Below are 11,561 nucleotides of genomic sequence, written 5' to 3' on the forward strand. Positions count from 1 at the left end.
AAGGTTGGTAAGTGCACTCTTGTTGAACACGGAGGACAGAGGCTGCGTGTTGACGCAGCTAGTACTGCACAGGCAACCACTACCTCCAAGCACTGCTACCACAAGGCAGCCACTACAACCACAGCCCCTCCTTCCTTCTATCCTCTGTACTCTTCTGGACAACCAGGGAGCATGTAGACTGACAAGCAGCAGCATAATCCTCACTCTGAACTGGTAGAGGCCATGACTTTCCTGCTGAGCAAACACATTTAATGCAACTATTTTTAAATGCAAATAACTTATTTTTAAAAAGTACAACAGCAGAAGCAATCTTCACATGTAAATTCTACACTGAGATAACTAGAGTTCTAGCTCTCAAACACAATATTTTCTTTTCAGCTTTCTTAGTATCATAGCCTCATTTCTCAACAATCTTCCTAATTAAATTTCTTTCATTCCTCAACACAACCTAGGCTTCTTTCTCAGAGCATCCAAGAACATTCTCCTTAAAATACTGCATCTGTGAATAAAATTTTAATCTAATGTGTCACAAGCCACTAGATGACACATAAATAAAATATACCAATTATACCTCAGAAATTGAACATAACATCATCTTACAACAGCATAAAAAATAAAATTGCTATCTGAGTTGGTGCTTTTAGAAGTTGCTATCTGCAAGTTGAGAGTTAATGGAATAGGACTGCTAGATCACTTCAAGTCACCACGAGAGAGAATGAAACCATGCATAAGTGATCTTCCACGTGGGTCTGTACCTGAGGGGTGCAGCTGCTGATGGGCCTGATTTCATTGGTGAGAGGCGCCATGGAAACGAGAAGACTGTAGTTTTTGTTCAGAACTCTGCTGCAAGTCGCAGGATCCAAACCCAGGAGGCTTTCACAGCGTAAGAGATCCAGAGGAAAACCTGAATTACCATCAAGCACACACACACAGTGAAAGACCAATACTGAGAAACAAACATGTAAGGTAAAATAGTGACAGCCGCCTTTAGATTGTAAATTCTTTTTAAAAGTTAGGACAATTCTATTAAGTGCCAAATTTCCTAAACAGATCACTGAAACACTTTCTGATCTTAAACTGACAGTCTCCATTTTCTGGTCTAGAAGGGTAACAGTGCCACCGAGGCTTCAGGCCACCTTTCACTTTACAAGAGGCAAGAATGGGCTGGCTATACCTGACTCCCTCTCTATTCTTCATCACTCCCGAAGGTGGCACATTCTGAAAGTCTAAGAGCCATGAGAAAGCTGTGTCTTCTCTCCCGCAATTTCCAATCACTGGCTTGCGAATTATCTTTCGAAAAATAAACATTCCTGGGTTGTCATTCCAGACCTCAAGACCCACTGAATCAGAATCTCTGGGAAAATTCTGATACCATCAGCCAACTAAAGCTTGGAATCCCTACCTACCACAATGAGGCATGGTTAAGCACTTAACCGAAAGATTGACAGTTCAAACCCACCCAGCAGCCACATGGGAGAAAGCGGTGGTGATCTGCTCACAGATGGTAAAGATTACAGCCCAGAGAACCCTGGGGGCAGTTTTACTGTCACACAGCATCACTGTGAGTTGGAACCTACTCAGCAGCATCCAACAACCACCTACCATAAAACAGAAAGTTCCTACAGGAGCGGCAACCACATTAGGGCTCATCAGTCAAGACTTTAAAGTTGCTACTGCTTCGTCCTTCTACCCTTTAAAAGGAAATGATCTTGTCTTCTTTGTATTTTTTTTAAAGTGAAGTATTTTGGAAACTATTGTAGCAGCATCTGGGTATTTTCAAATAACAGATGCTTTTGTCCTTGAAATTTTATGCCTCCTAAATTAACTAAATTCTGACATCTGCTCACCCACGTAGAACTGATGCCTGCTCTCAATGCCATTCAGCTAATTTAAGAAATTAACAATCCAACCCTTTCTGTAGGTACTAGACAGATTTCAAGGCTACAAAAGTGAGTGGCACATGAGAAGAGAACAAAAAAGTAAAATAAGGTAAGAAACAGATGACATGCAAAGAAATAAAACAAAGCAAAATAAATAAAATAAGGCTCTCATTATAAATTCTATATGCTGTCTACACAAAATGATTAAAGAAGTGATGATTAAATTAGCGAACATGCTCTGCTGAATTTCTTAGAAAGACTTTTCATAAAATCATGTCTTCGAAATTAAGTAAATTGATCATACCGTAATTGGGTTGGTCTGGCTGTGCCGTGTGTGCAACTAGATCCTTATTATGACGCAAAAACAGTATTGTGTTTCTCAGAGTAAGTGCATGATCAAAGTATCTCTGTGCTTCTCCTTCACCAGTGCTCTGAACCTAAACCAAAAGAAGATAAATTATGCAACAATTACCACTCCCATGCCACGTACTTTGATGTGTAGCTATACAATACAGAGATATTCAGACATTATTAAAAATAAATAAAAAACATGCCCAGCTAATACTGAAACAAGTATTATCCTCAATTTCAGATGAATTTCCAATTTGATTACATCTATGAAGATGGTAGAAATTACTTCAACAAGTAAACCTAACAATTTTAGCAGCTGAATAATACTAAATTCTACCATTTATACAAGATATGCCCCAGATATGATTCAGAGAGAGTGATTAAAAAAAACCCTAAGATCCATCTTCTGCTTCATTCAGAAAAGTACTCTCATCTATGGACACTAATTATACCTCTAATTCTGAACGTTCTGGCCACAATTTTGTATCACTAGTCACGGGCGAAAGGAGCCCTGGTGGCGCAGTGGTTAAGCACTCAGTTGCCAACCAAAAGTCGGCAGTTCAAACCTACTATCCACTGTATGGAAGAAAGATGTGGCAGCCTGCTTTCATAAAGATTACAGCCATACAAATCCCATGGCACAGTTCTAACTCTGTCCTATAGGGTCACTATGAGTTCGAAGTGAGTTGATAGTAGTAAGTTTCAGCAATGGGTTAGTCACAAGAGACAAAGGAGTATGTGATTCAATACAGCCATTCAACCACTCCTGGAAAAACAGCTTATAATGATTGAACAAGGATTTACTAAGTGCCTACTATGGGCTATGACCTGTCTAAGAGATGCATGGAGCAGAGGACAAAACAGACAAAACCGCTGCCTTCACGGGGCTTACATTTTAATGAAGCCCTTCTGACAGAACTGAGACCTGTTCCATATGTAAAAGCACATACATCCCAGAAACAACACAGCAATCAAAAGGACGGTCTACAGGTGCAAAAACTGAATTAAACTTGCCTAACAAGATCAACCAACTGGGTTTAATCAAGATCAAGCTTCTTAAAAAATAATTAAGAAACCATTTTCAAAAATGAAACTCCAGATTAAAATGCTTTTCCAAGAATGAGATGTGGAAAAAAGGAGTTCAGATATATGAATGAGTAAAACAGCCATCTGCTTATCTTCCTACATTTGAAACAAGACATTGAGGTAAGAAAAATAAAGGTCAGAAAGCCAGAACTTAAAATGTGCCAGAGCACAGTAAAGAACTGACTGGCAGAAGAGGGTATACAATAAGCAACAGACCAATTAAGAATTATTTCAAATGGATTTTTGCATTAATAAAAGTGAAAACCCTATGAAGAAGCAGTAAAAAAATGGTACAGTAAATCTTTTTATTTAAAAAAAAAAAAAAAAAAACAGAATCATCACAAATTCTCTAAACAGCACATTACTATGCAAATCACCACTAAGTACAAAAGGCACCAAAATTATTAGTCAAAGAACAGATCTGGTACACAAACTGCATACAAAGAGGCAGAACAGGATAGAAGAAAATTCCAGGCATAAGGAACCCCAATAAGGGCAATTAAGATTTAGAGCTAAGGAAAACTAGGGCTGTACTCACGGGGAAGAAGGTGGTTAAGAGTAAATACAGCTGAAGTCTTCAAGATGCTACAAGGGACATTGAGAGTAGACATAAATAACTACGACACCCAGGGACATTGTCCCACACTTAAAGTAAGTGGAACAAAAACTTCAAAGAGAACTGCTGAAGAGGTGATTTTAGGGAGTCACAAGAGATAAAGATGAAAGGCTACTTTAGAAACGTTTTTAAAAGTTACACACAGACTGAGATTTCTGTTAAATCATTTCTTTATAATCACATTAAATTATGCTGAGTAGATGACTCTCAAAATTCATTCATCTACTCAGTATGTTTAAGTCTAAATAATACCACATACTTAAAGTGGGGAATGGGGTTGGAATGAGCAAGAATATACCAGAAAGCCATTATCAGTTAGATGAGGTGGGGAACACCCTGAGAGCCCCACAACGTGCAATCGAGAGGTACCTTTTCCAATTCTATGAGAAAGCTGTCCAGAGACTCATCTGAAAGCTTGCCAACTTCAAACATCGTGACTGCGTGACTTTTCAAGTTCTGCAATAAAGAAAACAAATATAAGGTAACTAACTCATACTTACCTTATACAAACCTATCTTTAAAGTGCTAGTCTTCCCTTTTCATGTTAATAACACATTTGTATTGTGCTTTCCAATATATTTAAACCTAAGTGTGGGTGAGATAAGGGGCTGATCTTTCAAATTACAAAAGTAACCCTCAGGAAGAAGTTATTACACCCCACTAAGAAACATAATCAGGAGTCCTGGTGGTGCAGTGGTTAAGTGCTTGGCTGCAAACCAAAAGCACAGTGATTCAAACCCACCAGCCGCTCCACATAAGAAAGACGTGGCAGTCTGCTTCTCTAAGGATGTACAGCCTTGGAAACTCTAAGGAGCAGTTCTACTCTGTTCTATAGGGTTGCTGTGAGCTGGAACTCAATTTGAAAGCAATAGGTTTGGTTTGGAAGGAATATAAACCAAAATTAGTTGCATTTTCAGGAATAAATCTAGATAGAACTTGAAAAAGATTAAAAAGGATTTTTTTTTTAAAAAAAAGCAGTGAATTATTTTGTAACTAAGCTTAATTTTAAACATTTTTATTTAAAAAGAATCTGACTTACTGGTGAAAGATTTCCCATCATTAAAAAGGCAGTAAGAGTTGAATCAAATAGGAATGCAATTCGCTTTGTATATCCTGTAGACAGACTCAAACTGCTTATACTGGCCGTATCAGCTAAAAGGAAAAATTCCTAATTTAAAATCAAGTAAATGAAAATTATATTATGTTATCACTTAGAATGAGAAAGTATTTCATTTCAGCTTTATTTGCTAACCAGAAAGTACATAATTAAATATAAGCCATGTTATAGCCATAAGTCCCAATCTAATCTGTCCTACAGGTACATGTAATTCTTTTTTTAAAAAAATTTTTAATATTTTATAGTACATTTCTTAAAATGTACTATAAATACATTTATATATTATATCTTAAAATAAGCCAAGACCTCAGGGAACAGAGCTATTGTGGGCCAACATGGGAGACAGTCTATGCTGTCCCCCTCTTCTCCCCACATTAAACCATGTCGACTCCTTTGTCTACCATGCCTTGTCCCCCTTTGTACTCTGCCAATGATTTCTCTTCACGAAAGCTTCTTTAACTTTCTAGGCAGTGAGAGATCTCACCTCTTCCTCTTTACCCCTAAGCCCCACAACACTTCTTCCTCATAGTTGTTTTGGTTACATTGCCTTCTCCTCCTAGACTGTTAATCCCTAGAAAGAAGGTACCATATTCTTGCCAATTTTATAACCCAAAGACCTAACATATGGCTAAGTTTTCAATGACTGCATATTGAAAGAATGAAATCGAGAACAAACATAAAGGAACTTTAAGCCTGGCGAAGAAACTGTTCATGAGTACATGTGCAACATATGCGGCGGTACCTATGGGCAGTCTCTAAATTAAACCGAGTTTCTGCTAACCTGGATCTTCTTGACTATTTGTATCAGTATCAGTAGCTGACGAAGCTTCTTGTACAGGACTCCTACTTTCCCCGCCATCCCATGAGAGAAGCATCTTTTGTGGGTCAAAAGTACTCCTATTCATGAAGAATAAATCCACTTTTTAAAAAATAATATAAGTTTATCTTGTAAAAACAGTCACTGAAATCAGTACTTAAATTATGAGCAATCATGTAAATCCAGTCTCATATTCAAGCCTGGACTTGACAGAGCCCAAAGATTCTCCACCCATACACAGCAAGACCCATGGATAGGCTTCAAGGAATTCAAGAACCCATCAAAATTGTATGTTAAACATTCTATGGGCTTTTTTCTAGGGAGAGGCCTCTTAGCTTTCAGGAGATTCTAAAAAGATCCATCACACACAGGAGAGTGAAAATAACTGAGACAGGGTTCAATTCAACTGACAGGTTGAGTAAAATTTTCTTATAACTCTTTTCCAAAAGGACAACTCTAATATCTTATACAGAATAAATAAGTTACTTTAATCTGTTTACAGATGGAACATTCCGCCACGATAAATGAAGTTGATCCAAATTGATTACTTGTCCCTTCTTATGAGCAAAGCCCAATCGGCAATACATTGAAACAGCATTCTGAAAGGAATATAAAGGAAATGAACATTCAAAAGGAAACAAGACATCAGAAGATCTGTAATGAAAAAATACTGTAATAAGCTGTGCCTGCAGTGATTCTCAGACATTTGCATCCCATAACAACAAAAATCCACTTTCAGCAGACCTGTTCTTCTCCTAAGGTCTTCAGATATATACGGGAGGGAACGTGTCCCACTCTCTGGCCTTCCCTTCCCTAGATCCTACCCAACAAAGCCACAACTGATTGTTTAATTGGTCTCATTACAGGGTCCTGACCAGGTGCTTCCTGATGTACACATAAGTATGCAAGCTCTTTAACTCCATGTGTTGGAGTACTAACTCAGGGACCCTAATCTTGCTCTTTTCCATCTTTGCAATCACCCCTACTATGCCAGGCAGTAGGATCCCAAGATGTGGATTCAGGGTTAAGGATGGACAGGAGGCACTGTTTCGTGCTCATTCATAATTACTAAGGGTCCAATTCAACTTTATCAGAATTCAATATTAACAGTTACTGAGCACAAGGCCAAGCAGTGAGACTATCTGACATTTGCTATCATTCCTATATGACAATTCTTCTGCCAGGAACTTAAAGGAACAAGGTAATTGGAAATACAAGAGTCAGAAAGTCCTAGGTCCCCCCACAGTACCATCCAAAGCCCACCAATATGCCTAACAATAATGGCAATTTAGAACCTAGAAGGGCCAAGGCAATTAAAGGAAGAATGCCTTAGAAAGTTCAAGAGAACTTGGTTACCCCATTCCCTAAGTCCAGACATTTCCCAGGACAGCAGGGCTCTACAAATCTGGTCTCCAGTAGCCTCAGAGCTAATAAGAATCTCAACGCCTCAGTTTCTTAGTAGCTCATCATGAGAAAAATACATTAGTAAAATCCATTTGGTCCACACATGACAAGCTGAAGAATATAAACCCAACATACCTTGACCAGGGATAAGTCTATTTCAAGGACATTTGCAAGCTAGAAAAGAAAACTGAAAGTCACTTTAGATTCTTAGAACTATCATTATATACACAGACAAAGTTAACACCAATCAAAATAATTCTGAATTACAGATAATTCAAAGTTTGAGTACATTCTGAATTCAGAACTTTTTGTATCTCAGTAGTACTAATTCTGATAGTGACCATAATAATACAAGATTCCTTACTCTTTAATTTTGACTCATTTAAAATAAGAAAACTCCTAGATAGATCAATGCAGTCTACAATCTTTTCATTATAAAGAGTCATAGAAAAAGTTATTTAACAATGGTAAGTAATTAACTTGAAACTTTTTACTCCACATCTGCAAGAAGTAACTTAAGAATAGTGACAGTTAAGAATATTAACCCTCTATGACTTGGCCAGCTCTGGTAGCACAGTGCCTAAGGCACCTGACTGCTAACCAGAAGGTTGGCGGTTCAAACCCACCATCCACTCCTCCGAAGGAAGGTTGGGCAATCTACTTCCACAGTGATACTGCCTTGGCAACCCAAGGAGGGGTCGCTATAAGTCGGGCTGACTCGGTGGCACATAACAACATGACCTGGCCATGTCTAGATGCTGAAAACAATTTAACTGTGTCATTAAACAACTTCACCTACTTTGTTGTTGTTGTTAGGTGCTGTCGAGTCTACTCTGACTCACAGTGGCCCCACCTGACAAAATGGAACTGCCCCACAGGGTTCACTTGGCTGTGATCTGCATGGAAGAGACTGCAGCTCTTTTCCTATAGAGCTGCTGAGTGCTGAACCATTTGCACCACCATGGCCAGCCGTTTACCTGCTTTACATACACCTGTTTTATAGTCTGGATTAAATTCCTTCATGAGATGCTGCCACACTTACCTCTGCAACATTAGTGTGCTCATCGATTGAAACAAATATCTTATACAGCAGGGTTTCAAAATAATCACCTTGAACGCGATTCATTACAAAGCCTTCAAGAGGAGGAACTAAAATAAACAAAATAATGAACAAAAAAAAGTGTTTTATTAAAATAAAAAAGAATAATAATCAAAGACTTGTCTCAGTGATGCAATTTTATAAAACAAAAGCATAATTCAAATGTCTATTCAAAAGAGTAATCTCTAGCTTATGGACTGACTTCAGCTTTTTATTTATTTAATCTACTTCACAGCATGCTTTCTAAGATCCCAAAGTCAAGACCATTTGCACCATGCCCACACATCACACAGAGAGGGACTGAGAGTACAGCACGAACCCTACAAAGAGCAATATGATGTCCCATGGGGTACACGAGACTTAAATGAGACAGAGAGATGCTGGAGGATGTGTACTGGGTGGAAAGGGACAGGAACTGGGGCTGCTTCAGAATGGGAGAGGGGGCAGAGACGGCAGGGGGGTGAAAGGGTAAAAGGACTACGAGAAAGAGTTGTACACTATACAAAAGCCAGGCAGACAAAAGCCATTGGCTCCACCTTGAGAAGAGGGAGAATTTATCCTGGATTTCTCTATTATTTTGACAGAGTATGTATACCAAAACAATACAAAAATGAAAAGCAGGAATTCAAAACCACCTCAATAGTGTAACAATATAATGAAGAATGTTTTTCTTTAAAAAAAAAAAATACTAAGATGTAAGATGCTAGAAGGATGTGTGTCTAATTACAATGGTGTTTCTAAAACCCCCAAAGTTATATTCACAGAGAGGGCAATGATCGTACAAAGAGCTAGGAGGGCATTCAAAACATGTTCAAAATGTTAATACATGCTCACCTGCTATACAACTGTCATCAGATATTGGTACATCCAGATAAATAAATCCTTTGTTATATAAACCTACAGAAGCAGAATTATCTTGTGTTAGATATGATACTCAACAATACTATTTAAAGAAAAAAAAAATTCTGATTTCTGGCTTTCTATAAAAATTCTTACAGCTGAATGGTATGTGGAGAAGTAAAGATAAAAAGTAAAATAGAAGAAGAAAAGAATTAAGGTTTTCAAATTTCAGTTTCCTACATATGCTTCTTGTTGTTGTTGTTGTTAGGTGCCGCCAAGTCATCTCCAACTCACAGTGACTCTACGTACAACAGAACAAAACACTGCCTGGTCCTGTGCCAGCTTCACGACCCTTGCTATATCTGAGCCCATCATTGCAGCCACTATATCAACCCATCTTGTTGAAGGCCTTCCCCTTTTTCCTTGACCCTCCACTTTAGCAGCATGATCTCCTTCTCCAGGGAATGGTCCTTTTCGGACATGACCAAAGGAGGTGAGACAAAGTCTGGCCACTCTCACTTCCAAGGAGCATTCTGGCTGCACTTCCTCCAGGACAGATCTGTTAGTTCTTTTAGCAGTCCATGGTACTTTCAGTGTTCTTCGCCAGCACCACAACTCAAAAGCATCAACTCTTCTTTGGTCTTCCTTATTCACTGTCCAGCTCTCATGTGCATGTGATGCAATTGAAAATACCATGGCTTGGGTTAGGTGCACCTTAGTCCTCAAGGAGACATTTTTGCTCTTCAGCATTTGAAAGAGGTCTTTTGCAGCAGATTTGCCAGATGCAATACATCTTTTGAAGTCTGGACTGCTGCTTCCATTGGTGTTGATTGCAGAACCAAGTAGTATGAGGTCTTTAACAACATCAATCTTTTCTTTACTTATCATGATGCTACTTACAAGTCCAGTTGTGAGGATTTTTGTTTCCTTTATATTGAGGTGTAACCCACACTGCAGACTGCAGTGTTCAATCTTCATCAGTAAGTGCTTCAAGTCATCCTCACTTTCTCAAGTCATCCTCACTTTCAGCAAGCAAAGCTGTGTCATCTGCGTATTGCAGGTTGTTAATGAGTCTTCCTCCAATCCTGATGCCATGTTCTTCTTCCTGTAGTTCAACTTCCTGGATTATTTGCTCAGCATTCAGATTGAATAAGTATGGTGAAAGGATACAACCCTGACACACTCCCTTCCTGATTTTAAACCATGCAGTATCTCCTTGTTCTATTTTAACAGCCTCCTGGTCTATGTACAGGTTCCTCATGAGCACAATTAAGTGTTCTGGAATTCCCATTCTTCTCAGTGTTATCCATAGTATATTATGATTCACACACAAATGTTTTTGCATAGTCAATAAAACACAAGTAAACATCTGTCTTGTATTCTTTGCTTTTAGCCAAGAACCATCTGACATCAACAATGCTTAGAACTATCAAATTTTCCTTATCATTCACATTTATAAATGGCCAGTGGATGGGACTTCTTAGTTACTAGAAAACAAGGAACTAAAGTCACATTTCAAACAACATGCCTTAGGAAACAGTATCATCCATACCTAATTGATAAATAACTGCTATTAACTATTGGTGGTTAAAAACAAGTGTTGATGTTGACAAAAGATCATTTCTACTAACCACTTACTATGTACTACATTGTAATCTAGAGATCCGGAAAGCTGAGGACCTGAATCGATGATCTTATCAATAGCGCATTTCTCAGGCAAAGTGCATATCTAAGAAAAGCAAAATATTTTCAGTTAAGGTCTATCCAAATTAACATATTTATAAGTATTCTGAAACCTATTCACATTTAAAATAATGATTATATTAATTACTCAAATTAACTACACATTAAAAAAAAAGTTGCTGCCAAGTCAATTTCAAGTCACAGCGACTCCACTGCTGCAGAACAGAACTGTCCCGTAGGATTTTCTTGGCTTCAGTCTTTATGGAAGCAGATCATTAGGCCCCATGGTACCACTGGGTGGGTTCCAACCACCACCTCTAGATTAGTAGTCAAGGAGCACAAACCACCCAGAAATATAACTACACACTTCTTCCATTTATCACCCTGGAATTCAAACCAACCACTACCACCCCCCAAAAAATAGCACACGGCCATCCATTAAGGTGCTAAAATATATGATCAACACAACTTAGAGCCCAAAGGATCTATAGGTACTAATGTATGCTAGTAAGTAATAAGTGTTTACAGATAAATTCCAATATTAACTCTTTTTGGAAAGCAGAATCAGGTTGATTTGCTGATCGTGAAATCTCTCAAATCAAAACTTTATTCAAACTCCATATTGTTATTTTCAGTAACAGGAAATTCACTAATATATAACAGTTTCA

The 11,561-nt window shown here is 38.2% G+C and overlaps 1 protein-coding gene across 1 annotated transcript in view; it reads right to left on the minus strand.

The window, feature by feature from the left end:
* FAM91A1 (family with sequence similarity 91 member A1) overlaps positions 1–11,561 on the minus strand; it is a 49,210-nt gene that overhangs the window by 13,636 nt on the left and 24,013 nt on the right. The window contains exons 5-14 of the mRNA XM_007943428.1: positions 10,849–10,939; positions 9,205–9,267; positions 8,314–8,420; positions 7,407–7,445; positions 6,354–6,466; positions 5,832–5,947; positions 4,973–5,085; positions 4,303–4,389; positions 2,185–2,317; positions 756–904 (exon numbers count right to left, since the gene is read on the minus strand). Of these exons, the coding sequence (XP_007941619.1) occupies positions 756–904; positions 2,185–2,317; positions 4,303–4,389; positions 4,973–5,085; positions 5,832–5,947; positions 6,354–6,466; positions 7,407–7,445; positions 8,314–8,420; positions 9,205–9,267; positions 10,849–10,939 (1,011 nt within the window). The remainder of the gene's footprint in view (positions 1–755; positions 905–2,184; positions 2,318–4,302; positions 4,390–4,972; positions 5,086–5,831; positions 5,948–6,353; positions 6,467–7,406; positions 7,446–8,313; positions 8,421–9,204; positions 9,268–10,848; positions 10,940–11,561) is intronic.

This window comes from Orycteropus afer, unplaced genomic scaffold, assembly GCF_000298275.1.
Source record: "Orycteropus afer afer isolate SDZICR_OR568_19922 unplaced genomic scaffold, OryAfe1.0 scaffold00106, whole genome shotgun sequence".
Taxonomy (NCBI): domain Eukaryota; kingdom Metazoa; phylum Chordata; class Mammalia; order Tubulidentata; family Orycteropodidae; genus Orycteropus; species Orycteropus afer.